The sequence below is a fragment of the Abramis brama genome, assembly GCF_963993115.1.
Source record: "Abramis brama genome assembly, chromosome: 21".
Taxonomy (NCBI): domain Eukaryota; kingdom Metazoa; phylum Chordata; class Actinopteri; order Cypriniformes; family Leuciscidae; genus Abramis; species Abramis brama.
The window spans coordinates 10,203,840-10,231,039 of record NC_139983.1 but is presented as its reverse complement, the minus strand read 5'-3'; the positions used below and the strand labels follow the sequence as shown (position 1 = coordinate 10,231,039).

General features: G+C 36.9%; 3 protein-coding genes across 3 annotated transcripts; 2 read left to right on the top strand and 1 right to left on the bottom strand.

The window, feature by feature from the left end:
* Positions 1-485: 485 nt before the first annotated feature.
* lft2 (lefty2) lies at positions 486-2,318 on the top strand (the record flags this gene model as incomplete). Its single annotated transcript, XM_084097649.1, has 4 exons — positions 486-750; positions 1,289-1,532; positions 1,636-1,887; positions 1,991-2,318. The coding sequence occupies 4 exons, from the start codon at positions 486-488 to the stop codon at positions 2,316-2,318; spliced, it is 1,089 nt and encodes a 362-aa protein (XP_083953775.1).
* Positions 2,319-5,972: 3,654 nt separating this feature from the next.
* On the top strand, positions 5,973-21,200 carry ahi1 (Abelson helper integration site 1). The gene is made up of 27 exons (XM_084097616.1): positions 5,973-6,084; positions 6,591-6,640; positions 6,730-6,854; positions 6,973-7,514; positions 7,773-7,888; positions 8,235-8,409; positions 8,846-9,038; positions 9,126-9,221; positions 9,369-9,554; positions 9,647-9,799; positions 10,399-10,531; positions 12,191-12,314; positions 12,428-12,657; positions 12,745-12,851; positions 13,344-13,462; positions 13,798-13,928; positions 15,335-15,475; positions 16,088-16,278; positions 16,381-16,423; positions 17,128-17,159; positions 17,475-17,589; positions 17,788-17,846; positions 18,470-18,532; positions 18,630-18,792; positions 18,878-18,966; positions 19,064-19,143; positions 20,496-21,200. Exons 2-27 carry the CDS (start codon positions 6,631-6,633, stop codon positions 20,656-20,658), a joined length of 3,579 nt encoding a protein of 1,192 aa, XP_083953742.1. The 5' UTR covers positions 5,973-6,084; positions 6,591-6,630; the 3' UTR covers positions 20,659-21,200.
* On the bottom strand, positions 20,862-26,880 carry slc18b1 (solute carrier family 18 member B1). Its single transcript, XM_084097644.1, has 14 exons — positions 26,774-26,880; positions 26,503-26,642; positions 26,259-26,354; positions 26,104-26,177; positions 25,776-25,923; positions 25,350-25,506; positions 25,032-25,168; positions 24,703-24,804; positions 24,333-24,424; positions 23,755-23,850; positions 22,321-22,395; positions 22,137-22,230; positions 21,943-21,989; positions 20,862-21,780 (listed from the first exon to the last, which is right to left on the bottom strand). The coding sequence occupies exons 1-14, from the start codon at positions 26,796-26,798 to the stop codon at positions 21,687-21,689; spliced, it is 1,377 nt and encodes a 458-aa protein (XP_083953770.1). The 5' UTR covers positions 26,799-26,880; the 3' UTR covers positions 20,862-21,686.
* Between the last annotated feature and the right edge of the window lie 320 nt (positions 26,881-27,200).

Here is a 27,200-nt window from a genome sequence, read left to right as displayed (position 1 = left end):
AAAAAAATTATGAATACAAAAAAAATATATATATATATATAATGCACTGAACATACTTAGGATGAAAAATGTTCTTCACAAAAACATTAATTGTTGCTTAAAAACAATCATAAATAATGTAAAAAGTGATTTATTCTAGATATTCTACATAAATATAATGCAAATACATGGATACAGTATATACTAAATATATAATACATAAAAAATATATATATTAATACTTATATAAAAATATATAATGTCCTAAACATACTTAGGATGAATTTGAAAAAAACAAGTCATGAGCAACAATAGGTGGTCTAAATGGGACATGGCTTTGAAGGGTGTCTTTTTTAGGTTGCCTCCCCTTTGTGGAGGTGCGAAAAGCCAGACAGGGTGGGGGGGGGGGGGGGGGGGTGTGGGGGGGGGATCAACTGTATATAAACCCTGAGAGACTCAGTCAGTCAGTCAATCAGGAGAACGACACTGGCATCACTAGATCAAGCATGGCTTTGCTCATCCAGCTGTTCACTTGTGCCGCAGTGATTTCATTCACTCAGGGATTCCACCATGAGGATATGAAGCAGGCCATGCTCCAAAAACTTGGACTAACGGAACTTCCCAGGATTCAGAAGAGAGATTTGGAGAACCTAGTCGTCCCGGCTCACATCAAGAACAAATATCTGTCCATGCTGAAACTTCATAACAAGCGTAAGAGGAGATCTGTGCCAAGCCTGGCGGGCATTCTGAGAGGCATCCATGGGAGTGCAGGTGGGTCACATCTGACAAATGAAATTGAGCTGCTAAAACGTTTTAAAATTTTTACTGTATTTGTACGGTATCATGAACAAATAACAAACCATAATAAATGCCACAAATAACTGGACCATGCACTAATTACATTTACAACTTATTTACAGCAGGATTAACTGATCTTGATTAATGTTAATATGAATATATTATTGTCGCAGCATTAATGTATACAACTTTTAGAGATAAAAATGTATTACTATGTCAAAATTAACAATAACCAAAATGAATAAATGATTTTAAAGTATTAATTGAGTTTATATTAACTATTGCATTAACTGATTAACTTTATTGCTTACGACTGAAATTATTCTTAATACTTTATGCCTTGATATTTATTTTTGACTACTCTCAATTTACTTACTGATCAAGAAAATATCAAATATAAATGATCATACCAAATGAAATGAATGGGAAAAAGTTGCTGAAACATAAAGATAAACATTTTACAGCGCATCTCTCATAAACAGTGATCTAACGTATCCTCTGTTATCCACAGATATCACAGGAGAAATCAAGTACTCGGACACAACCCGTCAGCGTCTCGTGTTTGACATGGAGGCCAGGCTGCAAGAAAACACAGAGGTCACTATGGCCGAGCTGAAACTTTTCCAAACCGCGGCACAGAATCCAGCAAAACCCGAGCGGAGGAACCACAGACCCATTAACAACGCCAGAGTGAGCATCTACTGGGTGGAAGTACTGGGAGACGGATCCAACAGGACATCACTCATAGACTCAAGGTATGTCACATGTCCGAATATAATAAAATATAACATAAATAATCACAACCTTTCATTTTGTAATGCCTGAATGGAAACTCATTAGTCTATGCTTTTTTAATAGACTGGTTCCTATACACGAGACCGGCTGGAGGAGCTTTGACGTGACTCAGGCCATTCATTACTGGTCTAAATCCCAGAAGAAGACTCGTCTGCATCTGGAGGTGTGGACTGAGGGAGAGAGACCTGGGAGCTACGCGGCTGAGATGGCCAAAAGAGTGCGCTTCTCCACACAGGACCCGAAGGAGAACACCCTGGAGAAGGATACGGGTGCACCTGAACTTGTGTTCTACACCTTAAACCTGGATGAATACGGGTGAGTACTGTTATTAAACTGGAGCTTACTTAGATTGCATGACTTGCATTGAACTTCATACCTGTTTATCATGAGCTAAAATCATTCATTTCCATGTCAACAGATCCCAGGGTAACTGTAACTCCAGCCCAAACAGCAGCAAATGTTGCCGGGAGGAGCACTTCATCAACTTCCGAGAGCTGACCTGGACTCAGTACTGGATCATTGAGCCGGCCGGGTACCAGGCGTTCAGATGCGCCGGAGGATGCAAGCAACCCAAGCGCGGTTACTATGGATACGGGCAGAGGACCTGTGCGGTGATGGAGAGCGCGCCGCTGCCCATGATGTACCTGGTCAAAAAAGGAGATTACACTGAAATCGAGGTGGCAGAATTCCCAAACATGATTGTTGAGAAGTGCGGCTGCTCCATGGACAAAATCCCCCCGGTCTGAGACGGTCTGTGGTTTGCTCTCAGATGAGAGGTGATGGTGTTTCGATTTCAATGTCTCAGTTCCTGAACTGAGATCCACATGCTGTCAATCCCCACTGAGCACTTGAAAATAAAATTATTTATGAATGATTAGTTTATGTGATGCATCAGAAATGGCCTGTTGAGTGATGTGTTTTCTTAAAAAAATTAAATAAGTAAATTTATATCCATCAGTCATGTTTTCATCTCTTTTTTTCATGATTCGAATTAGTATAGGGCTATACATTTATAGTGCCACAACTTCACCTGCCATTAGATTTTATAGTAACAACATTTCCTCTAATCAGAGATTCACTAGAATGTTCTTAACATAAATGATTTTGACCATTTCATATGAGATATACATATACATATAAATACATATGTATGATTTACTGTAAATAAACACTAGGCCTATAGCCTACTTTTTAATCAACGACAGTATTTATGACAACATTTTTAAAAGATTTTTAACAAATGTATAGGTAAATAAAAACATTTTTTGTGAGAAAATACAATGCAAATACAATTGGTCATTCTTAACTTTATATTAAAATGGCTTTCAGGATTTGGAAGCAACAGGAAAAAATACACAATTTAAGGATAAAATATATTAATGTTGCTTTCAAGACAAGCAGATCACATGACAGCTCCTCCTCTCATCCACAGTCAGGATATTTCTTTTCGAATCAGACTCATGTTTCTTTAATTATGTTGTTACATTAATTTATTATTAAGAACTTTAATGCTATTTATGTTGGTTCTGTTCTGTTTCCCCTAAGGGGGGTTATTGCTGCTCTCCCTGCTCTTATCCATGCTAAGCTGCACGGATGCACAGGGAGTTCTCGCCCAGAACAGAATCATATACCGCAAATCCAAACTGTATGCTAATTTTTCAATCATCTTTGATGTGGTCCTGACTTTACATGATGATAAAAAAAGTATTTACCAATTTGAATGACTTCACATTATTTAATCAAGGAGATTTCATTAAAACAAGAAGTATTTTTTTTTTAATTCTCTAAAAAAGTAACTAAGTGCATTACTTAGTTACATTTTATGAAAAATAATGTGTTACATTACTTTTGCGTTACCTTTTCTCACCCAGGCTGGGCTTCCTTGTTTGTTTTTTAATGACAAAAAAAAAAATGTTAGCCTATATTTTTGGCAAATGTAAAGGCCCTTCAAAAGTAACATGAATAAGCCTCAAGCTGAAAGAAATGCAAATTCGCACCTGTACAGTAGAGGGCGCAGTTAAAAAAAAAATTGAAAAAGTAACTTGTAATGCGTTACCCCAACACTGCATACATATATACAGATTATTATTGTATTTTAAAAACACGTAAGCATGCAAATAAAAAAAGACATGCCAAAGCAGGAAAAGCATGTGATTGGTTTAAACTCTCCAATCTGATCAAACTGACAAGCAGAAGGTGATCATGACAAAAAGAAAGAGAAAGAGAAAAAAAGAGAAAATAAAAGAAGTAATGGCCCAGTCTGTTGTAATTGGTCTACCGGTTACTGCACTTGTTGGAATTCTAAATGCCCATTACCACAACTGAACTTCAGCAGCACCGGAGGCTTCGCTTTATAGTCCTCAGCGATTGTACACACTGTAAAGACTGTAACGATGACGTTGATTTTACCATATCAATCTGAGTGCAAGTCCGATGATGAAACATTGGAAGAACTAGTTCTCAGTGATACGCTAATCAGTTTGAGGAACATTATGAGATGTTGCAACTGTAATTTCTCACCATCAGCATTAACAAGTGTATGTCCATCAACAAACCTAATTTCTAATTTATTGCGGTGCACATGCAGGAACTATTAACTGTGTGTGCCTATGTATGTGATGCTACCCTTGGGAGATATCATTAGGAAGCATGGCATTAGTTTTCACTGTTATGCTGATGATACTCAGCTCTATATCTCTTCAAGCCCTGATGAAACGCACCAATTCACAAAATTAACGGAATGCATAGCTGATATAAAAACGGGATGACTAGTAATTTCCTACTTACAGTAACTCTGAAAAAACAGAGATTCTAATTATTGGACAAAATCTTCCTCACGTAATAACCTAGAATACTGTCTAACACTTGATGGCTGCTCTGTCAAACCTTCGTCGTCGGCTAGGAACCTGGGTGTGCTCTTTGATAATCTTTCATTAGAAATTCACGTTTCTAGTATCTGTAAAACTGCATTCTTCCATCTTAAAAATATATCTAAATTACGTCATTACTCTCAAGGACAAATACGGAACATTTAGTTCATGTGTTCATGACATCAAGGCTAGATTATTGTAATGCTCTACTGGGTGGTTGCCCTGCACGCTTAATAAACAAACTACAGCTGGTCCAAAACGCAGCAGCTCGAGTTCTTACCAGAACCAGGAAGTATGACCATATTAGCCCTGTTCTGCAAGCAAACACTGCATTTGCTTCCTATTAAACATCATATACATTTTTAAATATTGCTGATTACTTACAAAGCACTAATGGTTTAGCTCCACAGTACTTGAGCGAGCTCTTAACGCATTATTCAGATCATACACACAGCGAGTCAATATTATAAACACTACAGATCATTTGTTAGACACTACATCAAAAAATGGAGAACACAGAATCCAAAGCATGCAGTTACAGAAAAAAAGTATATTGTACCAAAGTAAACAAATTTTGCAATTACGTAAAAAAGTATAGTAATGACAACGTACAGTAGTAAGATGAATAAATTGTATACTGTATGCACTGCAAGTATAGTATTGTTCTGAATATTGTATAGTAGGCCTATTGAATGTCTGTATATTCACCACTTGCATACTGTGAATCCAACTGCAAAAGCCAAAAAGGTAACAGTAAAAAAGTCTAAATGAAAAGCATGTTGCAGTTAAGTACACTCAGAAGAGTTGCGCAACTGCAAAATCAAGGTCAGTGAGAGAGATTTTATTCTGCTTCAGCATCATGTCTTCATGTTGGTCCGGACTGAGGATTTTGTCCACATCTCAGACAATGTCATCTCTGCGGCAAAGGGAAAAACCCTAAAGCCAGATCCAGCCTTGACAGCATTCTCCACACTTGCTCTTCCTCGTCCTCCTCCTCTTCCTCCTTGTCCACCACCTCTTATATGTACTCTTCCTCCTCACCCTCTTATATTGTTTCCATACATTATTGGTTTCAACATTCAGTGCAACATTTTGAGTCAGTTTTGGCAGTCTGAACTGACTTGTATTATGTAGGCTACAGTTGGTCTGATCACATCATTAGAAATAAGTGTGAACTTTTGAGTCATTGTGTGTAAACGATGAGAACTGTGTTGTAGTTGTGTTTAACTTTTGCCTGCATGTGTTTAGCATTTTGAAACATAAGTGCATCACAGTGCGAAATGTGTTTTAGTGAGTGAGAATGTGTTAGAGTTTTGCAAAAAGAGCCTGAACTTGTTCAATGTTTTACAGAAATAGTGATTTATACGACAAATTTGTTTAGGCTATTGAGAATTTGATTCAGAGAATGGGGTTTAGTGTTTTAGCAATTCAGAAAAACTGTAATAAATTACTGATTCGTGTCGTGTTATCCTCGCATGTTGGGTCTTGATTGACGTGGCAACAGTAACCCAGGGAGGCGGGGCTAATCTTGTTGTTGTTGTTGCTGTTGGAAACGGTCGAGCCAGCAATGGCTGCTCACTGAAATCATTCATGGATCCTCTACAGTAGACATGACTGCGTCGCTACATTTACGGCATATGATGTGCGTTTATTTCACAGACACCCTACACTTAACAGTAGCACATGTAAAATGAAATAGAGTCGCTGAATTTTCTCGCGAGAATATCCTGTGGTGCGCTAGCAGTGATTTGTGTGCATTGTTTTCAGCTAGCGCGTGAGATGTAAGCCAAGCTACCACATCAACAATCACTTATACAAACATACTCATTTAAGTTAGGCATTTATGTTATTTTTAGAATCGGATTAAAATCAGATAAAATCAGAGTTGTTTTATTTGCTTTTAAAACAGCAATGTAGTCGTTTATGTAGCTCATGATAGCGGGAATTAAGAGGTGTTCTGTGTTGTCGGTCAAGTTAAATATTACATAATCTGCTTAACAGTAACGTTAGTTCTATTAAGAGTAATTAAACTAAGTTAAACCTTTTATTGGTGATTGTACCTACATAAGCGAATAAAGACTAACGGTAAAGGTTGAAACACCAGTTTTTCTTTGATTCCATTGTAATGTATGCTATTTTATGTTTCAGGATTGTTGTTCCATAATGAAGTTGTCTATAGTTCATCAGAATGCCCGCAGGTGAATAAAGATCTAAAAATATTTTCTCTGTCACTGATTATCATAGATGCTCTTACATGCAGATTTGTCTGTAAATCTCTGTTTGACAGGTCAAAGTGATGTGAGAGCAAAGACGAAAGCTCGCTTTGACGAGGTGTTAAAGAGATACACAAACCCTCCCTCTGAGAAAAAGAAAGCCAAACAGATCGATGACCAGTCCCAGGAAGTTATTGTGGTTAGTAATAGTGAAAGTAATCTTTATTTAATCAAGAAAAATGTCATTGATAGAAGATAATTCACTGTGTAGGTTACCCCATTATCTGTTATTTGAACTTCATTCTGTTTTCTTGCAGCTTCAGACCTTGAGGAAGAACCTTGATTTGAGTAAAGACACTGAAGATGATGAAGCTATCCTCCATAACACATATGATCCAGCTCAGGGCAGCCCTAGATACACCAAAAACAGGCGAAGAGAGAGAGAGACATCTGAAAAGACCAACATAAACAATGCTGTAAGTGATGAGGAGCCTGCGCTGACCAGCGGGAAAAAGAAAAGCAAAAGGAGGCTACCACAACTACCACCACCCCCTGTTCAAGATGAAGACAACAACGACAGGAGGACTGATTCAGAAATCAACGGAAAACATACTAGGAAGTTTAGGAAAGGGAAGGATAAAAGTGGAAATGATGTCAGTCGACAGAAAGAAGAGACAGAGACGGAAGATGATTATCTACAGGCGTACCAACATCAGATCTCACAGGAGGAAGAGACTTCTGGGAAAAAGACGGCACGGAAGAAAGCTGTCGAGAAGTTTACGGAGAGCCAGGTGCTAAACAATGAGCTTGAGAAGAAAAAGAAGAAAGTGAAATCAAGCAAACATGATGGTGATAGAAGGTAAAAGATCACAGTTATTGCCAGCTATTCTTGGAAGAATTATGTTCCAGATTATTTATTCTTTTTGCAATTTCTGTTTGGAGATGCAAGAGCTGGAGAAATAAAAATACTTCAGCTTTAACGTGGCCTTAACCAGGGGTTAAGCATAGTGTGAGATGCCTCTTATAGTAAAATGTTTTTTTTTCCCCAAAAAATTCTAAGGTAATATGCATAATGCCATTTTTTTTTTCTTAATTTGGTTTGCCTTTTTGTCTGTAGTCAGACTGAAGTGTCCGTGGAAAACCAGACAGAAAACATCCTAGATGATGCTGTGGAGGAATTCAAGGAGGACACAGTCAAACCCAAAGTGAAGAAGAAAAAGAAACAAAAAGAAGGTGATATGCTGTCTCATTGTCATCACTATTGAACCAACTAACTTTTTTTGTTCAAACACATCATATTGCATAGAGTATCTACTCTCTTCAATTTAAATGGATAGTTCACCCAAAACATGAAAAAAATATAAAAAAATGAAAATTCTGTCATTTACTTTAAGTGACAGTTTCCACAATTTTTCTGAATTCACGGTCTAATACGGCTGCAATATCCATGTATTATTTTGCTTGTCACCACCATGGAAACCCAGTAACTCTTAAAAATGTGTGTATATTGTGTTAATTTCATTGTTATTTACATGTGTGATATGTGGGGTTGATTGTGGTTATTAATTTCTGGTTGCAGTGATTGTTGAGGAGGAACAGGCAGAAGAGAAACAAGCCTTTGATGACAGTCTAGTATTGGGAGTTTATATCCACAGGACAGACAAGCTGAAGACAGACCTGATGGTGTCTCACCCCATGGTCAAAGTTCACGTGGTTGATGAAGTCAATGGACAGTATGTCAAGAAGGAGGACAGGTTTGGATTTTACTTATGTTTATTGCCTAAAACCAAAACCTGCTAGAAGCCATTTGGATGAATATGCTAATTTGCTGTATCCAAAATCACATACTGTATAGTAGGTGCTACATGTGGTTTGAAACCTACTTTGTAACCATTAAAAAAGTATGTTCTATATAGTATGAAGGAATATCTGACGTACTACATCCGCCATTTTATCACTGTCATGTCACCTATGGCATCAGTGGAGCCAATTCAGAATCTTGGTGGAAGTAGTAGGTCATCCGGGTAGATTTTGCCTACTGTTTTTTGAATACTATGTATTCGGGCATACTACTCTGTTGGTGTACTGTTTTTGCATACTGTATAGTAGAAGTATCCGATATCAGATGCAGTCATAGTCTTTATACCAAATGTAGTCAAATTTATTCCCAGTGATTTATTCAATTCACAGCCATCGCCATGTTTCATCCTTCTATGAGCAAGAAAGCATTGAGCACATCCTACCCATCATAACTCAACCCTTTGACTTCAAGAAACACAAAATAACAGTTCCAGAGTGGGAGGAACAGATCATCTTCAATGAGCGCTTCGGATATTTCCTACAAGACGATGATGAGAGTCCGCATGTGATACTGTTTTTTGAGGTTTGTGTCCTTGAATAAGTTTAAAAGTATATTGTCATCTTCTGAGCAAAGAAAGGAATTAATAAAATACTTTATATGATGTTACAGATTCTGGATTTCATCAGTATGGAGGAAGCACGAACAAACGTCTCTGTTGACCATCATGAGCGGGGATTCCGGAAGATTGCGTGGGCTTTTTTGAAGGTACCAGCTTTGATTTTACTGTAGTCTCCATTACCTTTGGTGTATTTGTTTGGTTATTTTGGTTTGTTAGCTCCATCTGTTTTGTTTATTTTATGTAACTGTATCCTTCATTCCACTGAAATCAAGCTCTTCAATTATTTCCCCAAGCTTGTAGGAACCAATGGTGTTTTGAACGTTGACACCAAACTGCGTCTACAGCTTTACTGCCCTCCTCCACGGGCAAAGAAACTGCCACAAACAGTTGAAGTGTTTCAGTGGTGGTCAAAGTTCCCAAGGAACAAATACGCATCCACCCTCTATGTCACAGTGAAAGGCCTCAAACCACCAGAACATGTAGGTTCACTTTTTTTAAATTTAAAAACACAGTGAAAATACAAAAAATTGGTGGTCAATGAAGTTTGTTCTGGTTTGGATTTGTTGCGCAGGTGGACCCCAGTATCCGCTCCATGATGGCTCTACAGCAGGAGCGAGGCAGCACCTCCTACAGTGAGCTCAATACTGAGATGACCAATAAAACCAGCACCCAAATACTGGAGAGCAAATCACAAACCATGAAGTGGAGCCGCATGCCTGGACAGGTTTTAGATATTTGCTTTATTGACGTTAATGTTGGGAGTCAGTAGCTGTGTTTGAAATCACCTCCTATACATTCACTATTCCCTACATCAACCCACTTATATAGTCCACTTGAAGGAGTGAATGAAAATGAGTGAGTGAATTCGAACACTGAGTGCGCTATAAGGGCTGTAGCTTTTGCATAGTTTGTGCATGCTATTTAATGGTATTTCCAGTAGTAATGAAAAGATTTATCTTGAACTCTGTCATGGAAACTATGTATAAACCTCAAACAATAAAAAAATTAATGAATACCTTTATGATATTACGCTGTAGCCACATTGGACGTCGATTGAAAATGGATGGATGAATGATTCAGCTGTGGACGCCATCTTCTGTTGAGACACAGGAATTAATTTGGCACGACCCCCGCAGTGCATTATGGGTATTCTCTAGCTGTTGAGCATACAATGGTTGTACACTTGTTATTGCGGTGCATTGTTGGATTGAATGAGGCAATTCGATAACGTCCACTATGGTTTCAGACTGTATAGGGGGCGGTTTCGAACACGGACAGTAATTCGTTTAATTTGTCTATTTTTCTTATTGGTTGTTTAAACAGGTGTGTCGCATCCCGAATAAGCCAATGCAGTCCTTTCGTGGAGGTCAGATGGGCTGTTTTACTCTGCGTTTCTCCCATGATGGACGTGCACTAGCAGCTGCATGTGCAGATAGAGATTCATTTCCTATCATTAGTAAGTAATTTGTAACTCAGTTTCTTTACATGTTGTCAAGTCAAGTCAAGTCATCTTCATTTATATAGCGCTTTTAACAATGTAGATTGTTCCAAAGCGGCTTTACATTGATGATAGGAAAATAAAGTAACAGAGATTGTTTTGGCTTTATAGCAGCTCTAGTTTTGATTGATTCACTTCCGTTGCAACGATCATTCGTTATTAAATGTTGTCTTTTGTCTGTACTGTCTTTTTTATTTTTGCTTACATTTTCTCACAAAAAAACTATTTTCTACACTAATTTGGGTAGTTAGTTGACATAAAATAGTTTTGTGAAGTTGAAATTGTGACATGATTAATTTATACATTAATTCAGTTTTGATCTCATATTAATTTAGAGACTACATGGGCTATTTGAAAAATGTGTGTCACACCAAATAGTTCATTACCATTAAAAATAAATTAGTGAAGGCAAAAAGCTTGGTGAAAAATCAAGAAATATATGCATGCATATACAGTAGAGGTTAAAAGTGATGTCCGACTTGGGAAAATTGGCTTCTTTATTAAATTTAAACAAAAAATATTTTATAGGCATGTTGTAAAGTTGTGCCTGTAGCTTAAAAAGAGTGCACGTTCCACGTTTCAATTGTATTATTTGTCATGACACAATGAAACAGAATTAATTGTGTAGATGTAATTTTTGGTCAAGTGGTCATACCAATCTTGCACTCATTATTCCCATCCTATAATTCAATAAATCACTATGTGGCAAGTATTAGCTATATTATTAGATATTATTCTGTGGGTTTTAGTGAAAACGGCCAGATGGAAGAAGCTGTCCTCTGTAACCAATGAGGATACTGTTGAAATGGCTAAATCTGGTCAATCGCTTTTGGATATTGCTCGTGTGCTGGATATGAATGGTCACAATGTCCACAGAATTATAACCTCAAAACAGCTTCTAAAGACCTGGATGAGGCCTCCAACCTCCAATATCACCTTGAACTGTAAGACAGCGGCTATAAGAGGCTGTATTGAGAGGTTGTGTACCAGTAAAGAAACCATTTATTAGTTTTATCTACTGCAAAAAACACCTTGCATTTGCTGAAGAACAAGGACTAAAGTGTGGAAGATTGGAGCCGTGTTCTGCAATCCGACATGTAAAAATTTAACAACTTAGCATTGGATGGTGTCAGGTATGTTCATAGGAGACGATTGGCGTGTTTTAATATCAAATGCATGCGAGACACCATTAAGCACGGAAAGGGAAACGTAATGGTATTGGGGACGCATGTCTGCAGCAGGTGTTGGAAGGATCTGCAAAGTTGCTGGCACAATATCTGCTGAACACAATGTAGCCAAGCAACACATGCAAAGTTGCACACAATGAAAGTGTTCATGCTCAGCATTTTGAAATCTTAAAGTGGCCTCCTCAGTCTCCTGACTTTGAAGCCATTGAAAGTGTTTGCATTGTCGTTGATGTATGCTTTATTTCCATTGAGCTTTTTGTTTTTCTATGGCTTTTTTGTATACAATAAAACCCAAATTTCCCTTTCACATTCATATACATTTTAATGTAATGTTAAAAAAAAAAAAAAACGTAAAAATGCTTATGTTATACCTCAAATAATCATTTAACATTTGAATATTTAACAATTAATCTCTGTGTCTTATTTTTAGTATATGATATTCCATCTGGGAAAGTTCTGGCATCCTTTAATGGCCATCTGAGTGTGGTGTATGATCTCTGCTGGTCCAGAGATGATAAAGATTTATTAACTGCATCCTCTGATGGAACAGTAAGGTAAATATAGCTTTTTTGCATATACGGCGTTATCCTATAATATTAAGCATCCCATAATTTTGCCGCAAATGAGTGAAAGTGTGGACCAAAATGGTATGTTTTTCGTCTTTCAGAATGTGGAATGTTGAACGACTGCAGAGTCTTGCACATAAAACTCTTCCTCACCCTTCATTCGTGTACTGCGCCCAGTTCCACCCGCAAGCCCAGAGTTTGGTGGTGACGGGGGGTTACGATGGGGTGCTGCGGGTGTGGAACGTGGACATACAAGACGTGAATGGGCAACTTCTGCAAGAGTTTGACGGACACAAGACTTTCATCAATTCACTGTGTTTTGACCCAGAAGGTACAGAGGAAATTATCGTCATAACTCACTGGATGTGACATTAAAGCTGGGATTTGAGATGTTAGTGATGTGTTGGTCTTCTCACAGGTAGCAGAATGTTTTCTGCAGACAATTCCGGCCTCATTATTGTGTGGGGAACGAAGGTTGTGCCTGGGTCTCGCCGTGCATTGACCAGTCAATGGAGCATTGAGAGGGTAACAGAGTTCTGAAATACTACCTGGAAGAGCTATATAAATCCCAATTTGAAATCATGATTTGAACTACTAAAGGCTGAAATACACTATAGGACTGTTAAAAACTGATGCGCTTTTTCGACTTTGTAAATGGTGATGGAGAAAAACTGGGAATCATACACTCACAGAGTCTTTCAAGTCGTTCCGAACTCAACAAACTGACACATGACAAGTTAAACATTATATGTTCTAAAATCATCTCAAAATATCATACATGTTTGATACCCTCTAATGGGCAGATTTATAATCTGAAGTTAAGAAAAAATCAGAGTGTGTGCCCATCATAGACTATTCCATTTTCTGTGAAATCTGGCAACTCTAAATGCCAAATATCTGCAGAATGGCTGTAAATTTCGACTACTAGCATAGACTCCTTCAGACTCTAAATTGGGCAAATGTCGAGTAGTTTATTGTCCAGCCTTAAGGGAATGCCAATTCAATATTTCTCTACAGGAAATTAAAGAGGCAGATCTGAATGGAATATCCATCAACTCGTTAGAGGTGCATCCAAATGGAAGACGACTTTTAATTCATGCCAAAGACAGTGTTTTAAGGGTCATGGATTTGAGAATGTAAGTATCTATCTGTTTATTAATATTTGAATATTTATTTAATAATATAATGTAATATTATTAAATTCTGTAAAAAATCTATTTAATTTAAATAATTTTTAATTCAGAATTGATAACGTGCACAGATGCATTGCACAGAGTAAGACTATGTATGTGTATTAAGAGTAAACGGGGTCAATTTTAATTTCATGTTGACTTTAAATGTGACTTTAAAAAAAGCCAAGTCAGTGCACATGCTAATAGTTCATGATGTTGATGGTACCAGCATGACAGAAAGTAATAAAAGAAACAAAGTGCAAATATATTGAAACAAACAATTGTTTGACCTGTTACAGTTTCGGAGTGAAGAAATACATAGGTGCCACCAACTACAGGGAGAGAATCAACAGCACGTTCACTCCCTGTGGAAGCTTCATCTTTTCCGGCAGTGAAGATGGATTGGCGTATGTGTGGAACTCTGAAACAGGTTTGGAGATTGTTTTGAGGCAATATGGATCATGTGCAACAAACTTCTGTATTCTGTAAAACAGGTCACATCAGTAGAAACCCGGTAGTATTTTCGAATGACCGTGCTTCCCTCCGTCATGTCCCCCTGAGACGAGAGATTTCTGTATTGTGTGTCTGGAAAAAAACCTCAGATGACGCAAAAATCGTCATTTAGCGTCATCGGAGGCTTTTTTGGCCAGAGGCGAGAGACTACAGCCAGAAGGAGCTCGTTCCGCATGTTTTCAACCCGCCCATAGGGGGATCTCACGATAAAACGGCGTCTTTTCAGTTTCGAGTCAACTAGTAGCCTAGTTGTATCATTTCTTCCGATACTGCCCGATACTGCTAACCGGTAGGCGTGGCTTGGGAGTGGCCTCGTAGGGCAGCGAAGCAAGTGCATTCTGGGAGTTGTTGTCTTTCATCCACATGAGCCAAAAATACATTTTCTGAGTCTAGAAGGCACCAACTTCTAAAATAATTTCACATTTCTACTACATAAATGTCCCAATTTAAATACACATTCATCTTTCCAGCGGTGAAATATCCCTTTAAGGTCTTGTGTATGTGCTTTGTTTCATATAGAACTGTTTTACTCTAGATGCCTTTAAAGGAGCTACCAAAGATGAGCATAACCAATGTCCAATGCATATGCAGATTGATATCTAAAAGTTTTTTTTATTTTTCTTCTTCTCTCTAACATTCAGATTTCAAAATTGAATAAAACGCTGACAATAAAATTACCTAGCTAGTGTAACGATGGCCAGCTAGTAAGAGCTGTGTGAGTAAACCTCCAAATTTTCTCCCAACAGCCCAAGCAGGCCTATAGAATGGTGCATAAAATTCATAAATCTGTAAATAATACATCAGCTCCATAGCGGATTCCAAGTGATCAAGGGCTTAGGCGTTCCATTTAAACCCATTGCAAGGGTTCCGCCAGTAATGGGCAAGTGTGCAATATAAGCAGGGATGTATATCAGAGTGAACGAGATGGAGGGAAGTTAACAAGGGAAAGACATTAAAAAATAACTTAAACGCAGCTCTACTAAGAGCTGTGCGAGTAAACCTCACTCCCCTGGCCTCAAGAGGTGCACTAGCGATGGACGCTAGAGGCTGCAATCTTAAGTCAAGTCTTTGTTAGCGTACCCGCCTCCCGTCCGGACACGTTTCAATCCCGCTCGGAGTGGTGCGAGTAGAACCGTTGGGGTTACACTAGGTTAGCTGATTACCTGGAAAGTCCATAGATATCGCCGTCAGTTCATACTGCTCTTAACATTTGCCGACAAGTAGATGCGATGAGACCTGTTTTCGTGTTTGTTCATGTGACATTAGTTTGAATACAAAAAAAAAAATCCAAGTGAAGTTTGAATTTGAATTTCTCTTGCTCAGGTGACCAGGTCGCCGTTTACTCTGAGCTGTGTTATTCATCTGCAATTCGAGCTGTTGCTTTCCACCCTCATGAGAACATGGTGGCCTTCTGCTCCTTTGGCCAAAACCAGCTCATCCATCTCTATCTGTATGACCAGAAGGGTGAGTCCTCCAAATAACTCAGAAAACCACTGATTCAGATACATCACTAGCTATGTTTCCATCCAAAGTTGCGAATTTAACTTCTTTTTTCAAAATCTTTGGGTCTTTTTTTTGTATACATCATAAATGACTTGCACTTCAGAGCGCGTGGACAAAACGCAATAAACGTGGTCATGTTATCTTGCGTTCGGAGGCGGATGCCTGCTGTTTGGAAACGCTGATGTTTAAGAGATAATTATATCGAACCGGTTTGATAACAGACTTTGGCTTAAGGCATTTCAGAATGACCAAAGCAACATTTCACATGTTGTGCAATGAGATCCCATTGCGCAGTCACATGACTTTTTTGATGCGCATCGAGGACGTTTTTTGGTAAATGTGTTTCCATCGTAGTTTATGCTCATGTTTTGTTATCATATAAAAAATGTATCCGCCTCAATTGAGCTCACACGTTTTTATACACATTTTCAGAATTTATGTGCGTTTTGACATTTCCATCCAGTGTTTTAAATGCGATATCCCAAAATGCCAAAAAGATGGCTTGTGTTTAGAAGCACAAAAGTCACATTATCATTTACTGTGTAAAGATGAGTGTTTTGTGCTCATACGCAGTGGCTCAGATGGAGGTGGAGAGTTTGAGAGGGGTGAGTCGTTCAGAGAATCTGGACAGTAAGATGGGCAGGAATTCATCAGAGGTCACGACCTTTCAGAACACCTCTACCACCGGCATGGACCGATTCGCCAGCACAGCTCGTGTGTCCCTAAAGATGCAGCGGGTCAAACAGAAACTAGACTCTGTACTGGTAAAAATGTCATTGATTATATTTAATAAATAATTGATTATTATAAGCATTATAATTTAGTCAATAATCAGTCAGTAATACTTTTCTTCCATTTTCTTGCAGGAGCCCCATCGTAGTTCCCCTGGTGTGGATATGTATGAACAAGGCAAGTGATATTTATGATAATGTATAAATGTATAAATGAGTCTAAGAAACAAGATTTGTGCCAACTCTTTCTATTAGATTTTTTCATGTCCACTACAATGGACACCAGGACTGAAGCAACAGACAATTCATCATGTTTTAACCATACAGTACTTATGAACTAGAGTTTTAAACACAGTATGTGAACTAGCATTGCAAATTTTGAAAATAACACACACTGTAACAATGAGCAGTGCAATAAGAATGGTAAGAAGTTAGTTTAAAAAAACTTGTTAGATTCTTGTTGTTGGTTGAATCTGAGTATGTGTGTATATGTCTGTGGGTGTTTGTGTGTACTTGCTGGTTTTGATAAATATATGATTGTGTGTGTTGCTGTACATTGAGATAGACATTAAACTCTAAAGTTCTACAACTTAACTTGGAATATTGTCCCTTGATATGATCAAGATTATAATAGGTGCAAGTTGATGAAGCTACCATGAACATAAATTAGCAAATAAAATGTAGCCATGCCGGTCTCATGAGATAAAGTTATGGCTCATATTTTCATTGTGATTGGTTGATCAGTGACCAATCAGTGACCAGGCTGTACTCAAAGGTCACAGGGTCTGAAGGGTCTGAAAATGAGCTGCATTTTTTTTTAATCCATGTGGAATGAATTCTGTTGTAAATTAACACAATATGTTATTTTTATTTTTTTTAAAGGTGGCATGTCTCACCTGGGAAGAAGCCTAGAGGTAAATATTTGATATTTTTTGCACTTGGCTATAAAAGTTATACTAGCAATATAGCTTTTAGAGTTACATTTTAAGACATAAACAGTACTAGTTTTGGCTGTAGTAACATGAGCCAAAGCACATTTATTGCAGAGGGCATGTTTTTCTTTTGGAGCTTTTGAACTCATTATACAATGATTACAAAATATTTGCAATGTTATTGACAATGAAAATTTTACTAATAAAAATTGACACCATACCATACAACATGCACCATCCTGAGCCCTGTGACACTAATCCTCAATAATAGGCTCTTGTTTTTGTTGTTTGTTTCAGGGCCTGACCTCATATCTTCCTCCTCCATCTCTACTGTCCCCTCACTCCAAACTACAGATGTCCACGTCTCTCGGCGCTCAACTCATTCCACAGGCAACACTCAGCTCACACAACAGTACGTTCTCTACATTATCATATTATATATAGGATAACTTAAACATGCATCTTCTTGAAGAGCACAACACACTGTAGAGAAGAATACAAATTTGAGTATTTAGAAAACATTTTAGTTTGTTTCTAAGGTACTTAAAAACCCCATTCAATGACATGTCATGAGGTTTTTAGGCTTTTAAGTATTCCTCTCCTTTCACAGGTGGTTACAGTCCTGCTGGGCAGCCCATTAGAAGAACTCCATCCCTCAAACAACAAAAAGTAAGACACTGTGATCAGTTTTTGTATTACACTACCACAAGTTTTAAAGAAATGAATACTTTGATTCAGGAAAGATGCATTAAATTGATCAGAAGTTACAGTAAAGACATTTGTAATGTTACAAAATATTTCTATTTCAAATAAATGCTGTTCTTTTGAACTTTCTATTTATCAAAGAATCCTGAAAAAATTTAGAAGTTTCCACAAAAAATATTAAGCAGCACAACTGTTTTCAACATTGATAATGATAATAAGAAATGTTTCTTGTGCAGCAAATCATCATATTAGAATGATTTCTGAAGGATCATGTGACACTGAAGACTGGAGTAATGATGCTAAAAATTCAGCTTTGCCATCACAGGAATACATTTATATATATATATATATATTCACATAGAAAACAGTTATTTAAGACTCTCAAATTAATTTAGTTTTGGCTAGCATAATAGACTTTCTTTCAGAAACATAAAACATCCCCAAACCTTTGAAAGGTAGTGAATATATATTTGTTTTTTGATATTAGTGATATAATATAAGTGATAGCACTTAAGAATAATCCAATTTTGCTTATGAACTATGGAAGAACCTACTCTATTAAATGAAGATTGTGTTAATGTCCACAGAGTTTACTGGATTATGAATTCTCTCAACAAGAAGAGGCAGACTTTGGGCAAATCTATCAGACGGTAAACTTTAATTAGTTTTATTATTTATATCACTATATATGTAGAGTTACTTTGCTAATTTGTTTGTTTATGATCTCTTGAATGAAATCGTCTCTAGGTTGTGTCATTGTATGAGTACAGAGCCAATCGATCGGATGAGCTGTCGATACGCCGCGGTGACGTGATCCATGTGCTGTACAAAGACAACGACAGCTGGTGGTTTGGGCGACTGGTCAGTGGGCAAGAGGGATATTTCCCAGCATCCTATGTGGCTGATGAAGGTACGCGAATGGGGGGGTTTGATAACCAAAAGCACATGTACGATTATTATCTTGTCTAAATCCAATCCAAATGTATCTCCCATAGGGAATTTTGATGAGGAGCTTTCAAGAGCTTTAAATGCACAACCATCACTGTTAGATCAACATGGAGTTGAGCGTGCAACACCAGTCAAGGTAATGACAAATTATCATTAATCCCTCCCATCAAACAGATGAAAAAAATTAAAATCTATAATTATGATATACTTTGTCCCTGATGTTCCTCCTGCAGCTGTCTGCAGCCATCAGTGCCTCTGGAGAACTGAAGATCATCTCAGAGCTGGATACTGACCCTGAAGCATCCTCAACCATGTATGAATTAAAGGGGACCTATTATTCCCTTTTACAAAGTCTTGATTTTGACATTCATGTTGGTTCTGTTTGGTTTACCCTAAGGGGGGTTATCGCTGCTTTGGGCAAAGTTACTTTTAAAAGTAATCTGTTACAATATTGCATTACTCCCTAAAAAAGTAACTAATTGTGTTAGTTACTTTTTATGGTAAGTAATGTGTTACGTTACTTTTGCGTTACTTTTTCTCACCTGGGCTGGGCTTGCTTGTTTTTAATAACAAAAATTTTTATTTAACAAAAAGTTCTATTTTTGGCAAAAGGTCCTTTCACGCCAAAAGTGAAATGAATATGCTTTAGTCTGAAGGAAATGCAAATTCATGGCTGTACAGTAGAGGGCGCAGCTCAAACAATTTTTTGTGTGACTGTACAGCACATTGGTCAACATCATGTTGTTTAAATTGTGCTTTATAAATAAAGTAAATGAAAAATGAATGAAATGAAACAAACCTTTCAGCTGTGATACTATTCTGGATGGCAGAAAAAGAAAGTTCAACAGTCATACTTCAGCGATAAAAAAAAAAGAAACAAATGTATTTGTATCAAATACATATCATTTGTAAGTTGCTTTGGATAAAAGCATCTGCTAAATGATTAAATGTAAATGTTTAAAGTCATTTTTACTTATTAGTATGGTTGAATTGGATCATCAAAGGTCAGTAACAAAGACAATGGTTCATAAAGTGAAATTAAATACATAAAGTATATTTGTGCTCAACATATTTAATTATTGCAGGTTTGCGTAATATTCAGAGTTTGCATTTCACTATTTTTATTTATTTGAGGAATACTGAATCAAGTAAATGCATGCTCACATTTACTGTAGTCTAGAACTACAATAACCATCATGTTTCAAAAGCGCATATAACGCCTCTACACTTACTCCTGATTTCTCTCAACATGGGGACAGGACAGGTGTCAGTCAATAAATGGGAAAACAATGTAACTGGCATTTCTTATTTGAAAAAGTTACTCAGATATTTTGTTGTAAATGCGTTACTTTACTAGTTACTTGAGTAATTATGAACTTTTTACTAAAAGTAATCTGATTATGTAACTTGCGTTACCCCCAACATTGATTGTGATGTGCTCGTTCCCGGAAGAAAATTCAAGACTACCAACCGAAGCGTTTCAGGGAGTTCAGAAACTGATATAGAGAATAACTCCCTTTGGAGTGACTTTGTGCTTTGTAACATTGCAGACCTTTTTCATGCTCAAACAGCATGAAACACTTTTAAAATCGTAATTTTTTTTTTTTGCGATTGGCAATAGCATGTGCATATTGATCTTATTTTCGTCACTCATTTTCTTTATAGAACAAAAAAGAAGAAGAAAAAGGTGAAGCGGAGTGAGGTTCCCTCTGTTCCTCCTCAGGTCCTGTCCTCGGGTCATGAAACGTCTTCCGCATCATCTAGAAGGAGACCCCTCCCCAGACTAGGCCAGGCCAACGGTGCATTTGAAGCTGAAGAAATGAACTGACGTGACCTCTGATCTGATTTCTAAGACTTACCTCTGTTATGAAGGAACACAACAACGTGTTCCCAAAAGAGTTTATTTGGATCTATCTTTTGTAGTTGGCCTTATTTTAAAATATACATTTTGTAAATTTGATACTGTTATATGTAGTTACAGGATTGTTTTGTATTGTGTTTATGTAAATACTCAGTTTTTATTTTATTGTTCATGCCATAACGTAACATTTTATTTAAATTAATCTTGAATGTAACAATAACAAATATAATAATCATAATGATCTTTTTCAAATAAATGTATTTTTCACACATCACAAAATTAACTATGCCATTTATTTAGCACCAGAGTTAATGAATACAGTTGACTAAATATATTTATGCACTTCTATATGACACATTAATGCAAGATTTTACAATACACCAGGCAATTGTGAAGTAAAAGGGTAAACTTCTGCAGTGTTGGATGGATCTATATTTATACTACAGCTCAAAGAGCACAAGGATCTCATTCCTATGAAAAATACTGTAATAAAAATGTATTTTGTAAAATTGTACGTGTTGAAGTTGTTTCCATCAGGAATATGGCAATAATATGTAAATCTGTAAAAACAGTTGAAATGGGGAACAGACGCAAACTACGGTTAGACGGGTAACATAAACATACAAATCCCACATTCTTGCATTACGTCCAAAAGATTTATGAAACCAAGATCTCAGAAATGATCCATTGTACTGGTCTCAACTCTGTCTGGTGTAAACATCACCTCGTTACAATTATTCATTAAACTTTAATACATACCTCTTTTAAGTCAATCTTCTTACAGGACTTTTAACATTTACTTTGTAAATGTTCACAGATCTCCTGTTTAAAGTTTCAATTGATGTGGGATGGTGCGTCAATCTCAAAATAATACATGTATTGACCTTCTCTGCGTTCTTCATTTGTCACCATTCTCTCATATTCCACATCACCTGTATTTAGCAGCAATATGATTTAAGTTTGTTCTCCCATTTAAAATATTTTAGCAGCTTATTTCAGGTGATGTCAACCCTGAGATGATCTGTCTTAGGGAGAAGAGGGGATTTTTCTCCTTGAGATGACATTTCAACCTTTTTGGCCTTTTGTGACCTGAAATAAATAAAATATGATTATGCATAATCAGTGTTTTCAGAGTATACCACATTTTACCAGCTGGAAAAGTTATGTGAATATTTTAAAGAATGAATAATGAATTAAAAATATATATTTTAACAATATTTGCTGAATAAAGTTAATTAAAAATATACTTACTTGTTTTGTATGCGTTCTATTGTGAAATATATTAACTGTAGGAAGGCCTAAAGAAAGTTAGGGTACACATATTAGCTAATAAATTAATATGTATAAAAATGCATACATAACTGATAAACTTTTCAGATAAGAAAAGATAGGTCTATTTTAAAAATGGTCTGTTACGCATTTATTTGCATATATTTTGTTCTTACAGCGAGAAAGGCAAGTGCGCCTTGAACTCCTGCGCTCCATTCGAAGTTCAGTGTTTGTGTGATGTATCCTCCGAAGGTCGGCCCAAAGAACATGCTTCAACATGAAAATGATCATTCAGGTTTAATGACGGAAATATAAAAACTACACTTGAGTAACACACGTAAACTTGAATTCAATACATACCCAGCAGACCACACTGCAGAGAACAACCCTGACACCAATCCCAGTGTACTCAAGCTCTCCTCAAAGCCATATTCACTGCAACAACAGGAATGTGTGCATCAAAACAGAGTATATTACAGGTTTGTATTGTAGCATTTTGTTTAGTTTCAGGTAGTGCTGGGAAGTATACCGGTTTCAATTTCGTGTACGATATGCATTTTTCAAATACCTCTATGTCAGCGCCTAACGAACAATGGCCACAAAGATCGCTAAGTGGAGTGTATTGAGAGGAGACTTCTATTAACTGCATATCCTTCTTTCTAATGGTTATAACAACAATAAATCCACACAACTAACTCTCTTTAATATTGAAAAAATAACATGTAGAGCCCTATGATTTCCACAAGTAATCCAATCACAAATGGAACTTACTCTTGTAAGCTGCACTTGACAGCGCCAATATTACTTAACAAAATACTTGCCTATCTCAACCAGGCAAGAAAGTGAAAGCCCCTTATAACCCCCGTGGCTCAGCATATGTCACTACATGACTTTGTTGGTATATTCTCTTGAACTATCTAGCTGGCTCTGCAATAAACCACTAGTGTTACACTGCCTCTGGCGGTCAGTAGGAAAGAAACAGAACTGAGATGTTCATTCACAGACGCAGAACATGCAGACTTAAGATTTCAATAGCAGTCTCTTTAATGTTTAATATTCACAGACACAAGTCCATATTGAAATTTGATTCATTGTACAGCTCTTCTTTTGTTTTATTCATCCAAAAATTCTTGCTTTATACAGCAGCGAGATATCGTCCTCACAAGCTGTGTCAGTGAGCTCCTAAGCCATTTTCAGCAGGTTTGGAATATAAATTTTTCCAGCATTTGGTGAGAAGGGTGCTTCTGCGTCGAAGCAGAGGTTGGCTAACTGGATAGTAGAGACGATCACACTGGCTTAAAAGGCAGCAGGGAAACCATTGCCCTGACATCTGCACTGCTGCTACCTGGACATGTCTGTGCACGTTTGCCAGGTTTTATAAGGTCAATGTTGCTGCCCATAATACCATGAGTTCTGCGGTTATTTACACCCTGTTTTTATAGCATCAAATAACTAACTAAAACCAGACATATTGGAAGAAAGAACACTTGAACATACGTCTGCATGATAAGAATGATCTAAAATGACAGAAACCATCTTTGGAAAAAAATTATTTGAAGTGTAATTGGATTTTTTCATTTTGGCATGTGTCCCATTCGATTATGGAATGCAGGGTTTATGGCTTATACGGCAGCCAGCCAGCAGCCAGCCACCTTGTGTGAAACAAGAATCTTTAAAAATACCGTGATAGAGATTTTTGGTCATACTGGCCAGCACTAGTTTCAGGGTTAACTGTACTTATTCAAACCATTCCAGGAATCTAGTCTGACATAACTGGGTGAATTAAAGTCTCACTGTGCACAAGCGATCATCTCAGCGAAGGTGGGGATACAGGTCATACACAGAGAAAAGCCCACCACGACCAGCATGAGGACGGTAAGCCAGAGCTGACTGAACAAACAAAAACATTTAAATTATTAGTAATGGATCAGTGCAATAACAGTTGGTTTCTTTTTAAAGAAGACACTCAGCAGATTATTGCAGAAGTGAAAGCAGTTCAAAAATGGGTGTAAAAAAGTTATAGAAGATTGAGTTTACAGAAAAGCAGTATGTCCTGAACTAAACTTTTTGTATTTCATACAAATTATATATTTTACAAAACAATTTAGGCTAAACTAAAATTGCACAAAATCAAAGCCATTTATCTAACCAAAAATAGAGCATACTAAAAGGTTTTAAAGTCCCGTGTCAGTGTCCAATTTCAAAACAGTTTTCAAAGGATGGATTTTGAGTGTTTACTAAAATATTTGATAAGGAAAAAAGGCAATAAAAAAGCGCACCAAGTGTCCTGCTACCTGGACACAGACAGTTAACATGCTATAAAGCAAAAGCTGAGAAATTAACATTCAAAAAATGTGAAAGTAATGTTTTACCTCCTAATATGAAAAACAGGAAGTGGGCCAAGGAAACAGAAGCTCACCGCTGTGGCCATTCCTCCAATCACCATCATCCACTTCCTAATTGACTGCACAGAGCATAATTTTACAGCCAGATGAAATTATTTCTTAATGAATAAAATTTGATGTATGCTTATATTTACCTAAAAATCAATTACAAACCAAAACAAATTAAATACTAAATATCTTCAAAAACAAAATTAATTTAAATACATTAGCAAATAAGTAGGAAGGTAGGTAAATCGTCAAATGTCATATAAGAAATTTCAAACAAATCTTTTTTCTTTTGAGAAAATCCAGTCATCACTGTAATCATATTTTAGAATTGTTGTAAATGTTGACTTACAGGATATTTATCACTGATCACACCAAAGATGGGTGATGCCGCCCCATACGGCAGTGAAAGTCCAATCATGAGCAGCCCCACTGAACCAGCGCTGAGATTAAGCTGTTCACACAAAACATTCAAAAAGATGTTTTTGTATTATTACAGGAGAACTTTTAACATTAACATTTTTACAACATTTTTTTTTAAATGAAGAGTTTTAAACATTTTCCCTGATTGAAACTATGGCGACTTTACATTAAAAAACATGTAATCTATTTGTTAATGCATAAAATATAATAGATAGATCAATAGATAGACAGATATCAATGTACTTTCTAAAGATTAACCTTTTCAATGGCAAATATGGACAGTGTTGCATCCAGGAAGCCAATTCCTGAGCTCATTGTGAACACCACAAAGCAAATGAGAAGGATCTTTATTCTGGTACACAATCTGAGGAAGGAATTCTGGGAAGGAACAGCATCTATATAAGAATGAGATAAACAGACATGTCTATCTCTATGGCTGGAGGGTAAACAATAACAAAATCAGTCACATGGCAATCACATCCTTGTGACAAAAGTAGGAGTATGATAAATGGAATAGACTTTAAATTAAATTATTAAAATCATGTGATATTTAACCAGTATGAAATCCGCACTAACCAAAGCTCGGTAAAATCCACATGTTGAGGGGTACTGTTGCAAGCAGAAGACATCCCGTGAAAACAAATGGGATTTCATATCCGAATGACTGATACAGCCAACCACCCAACGGAGGCCCCAATATCAGGCCAAGCCCTGTAAAAATCTCCATGAAGCCCTGTGAAAACAAGACATTAATGATTTCACCTTCTGCTTCACTGTAAAGACACATTTTAATACATCTATTAAAACCATAAGAATGGTTCCATCACTGTGTATACCCTGACCGTGAGAAACTAAACAACCAGACAGACGGAATAACAGAATCTAATGATGATTCTCTTGAGAAACAGCATGTCTTTGTGACATGAGCAATAGTGCATCCTTTGTCAGTTTACTCCAAAACACTATTACTGCACTGAAAAACATGCACTGACCACAGCTCACCAAAACAGTTGCTATGTTGTCGGGGAAAACTTTTGCTGAAACCGCAAAAGACGATGTAACAGCAGCAGAAAAGCCGATTGCATTCATGCTCCGTGTGATAAAACAGAGCACAATGAAAACTGTACCATCAGACACTTGGTCAAGAAACCTGCAGAATAAATGATATTATTCGCAAACACAAAAATGGATACACACCTATGCTATGAATACAAGGACTGTGTATTTTAAATATGTTTATCTACTAAAAAGAAAATGTGGAAACACTTATATAGATGGCATAAAAGCTAATAGACCTGGACTAAAAGACACAAAACACAGATATACTCACCCGAAAAGTACAGTACATACGCTCGATATGAACAACCCTGCCACAATCATAAACTTAGCTCCTATCTGGACAATCTGAAACAGAGGTCAAATGCACTGATATAATGTGTAATCTAAACAGTTGAAAATTATCTTCTGAAATGAATATTAACTTACATATTTACCAATTATCAAAGAGCCCACCAAAGTGCATAATGCATAGATTCCGAATATTAAACCAATCATAGCTTGACTGACACCTTTCTTCTTTGCCTAGAAAACGAATCATGAAAACATTATATTATACTGAAGCAGAAGCCTATGCTTTAAAAACTTTAAATGCCCTGAGCAGAGTACATAAAACAATTTCATGTTATAGTGTATTATACAAGTCATGTTATATAAAATACAATCAATGTACCTCATTTGGGAAAAATGGTCCTAGAATGGAATAGCAGATCATTGAACAGAAGTTTATGGAGGCCATTGCAATAAGTGTTAATATCTGTTTTCTGGACATTTTAGTGGCCGGAGTCTCTGGTGGTGGTGGTGAAGAATCACCTATATAAAGTGTACATGCATTCATTGATCAGTAAACTGCTCAAGTGCGCAAATTCATTAAAGGTCCAAAAGTTGCTAAATGTTGATCACCCAAACACAAGTAATCAAATAAATGTATTAACTGCAAATACCTCTGTCTGCTTCATCGATATCCATCGTCAAGTCTCTGAGATCTTGTAACTCTACTTCCGTTTTTTTCAAATTGTCAGCTGGGAAACTCAACAGTGATTTCCCAATGATGTCCGAATCGATTCTTCTTCTTACTATTTTACGGCGGTTGTGATGTCCGATTCTCAAAAGAATCATTATTTTGAACTGATTCTTTTCAATGATTTGGTCTAACCGATTCGCCAAGTGCGGAACACTCAGCCTGAACTGTGAGGTGAGTAACAAAATGGGGAATTATTGACATTATTTTTCGTTAAGGAACATTATAAATCCTTTTAGAGTCCCGGGTTCACTCGAGAAAGGAAATGTTTTAATGATAATATCTTATTTTTATGGTGAATTATCCTATACCCAATTTGACGTTTTTCGTCGACTCATCTTTGTAGCATC

Excerpts from the sequence above, each read along its gene's own strand:
- ahi1 (XM_084097616.1), top strand. Across the intron at positions 12,658-12,744 it reads ACTGTGTTTTGACCCAGAAG|GTAGCAGAATGTTTTCTGCA; the intron begins GTACAGAGGAAA and ends GTCTTCTCACAG. Across the intron at positions 18,793-18,877 it reads ATCCTATGTGGCTGATGAAG|GGAATTTTGATGAGGAGCTT; the intron begins GTACGCGAATGG and ends TATCTCCCATAG.
- slc18b1 (XM_084097644.1), bottom strand. The coding sequence starts at position 26,798 with ATGGATATCGATGAAGCAGACAGAG. Across the intron at positions 26,355-26,502 it reads GACCATTTTTCCCAAATGAG|GCAAAGAAGAAAGGTGTCAG; the intron begins GTACATTGATTG and ends TTCGTTTTCTAG. Across the intron at positions 22,231-22,320 it reads TCTGCAGTGTGGTCTGCTGG|CATGTTCTTTGGGCCGACCT; the intron begins GTATGTATTGAA and ends TTCATGTTGAAG.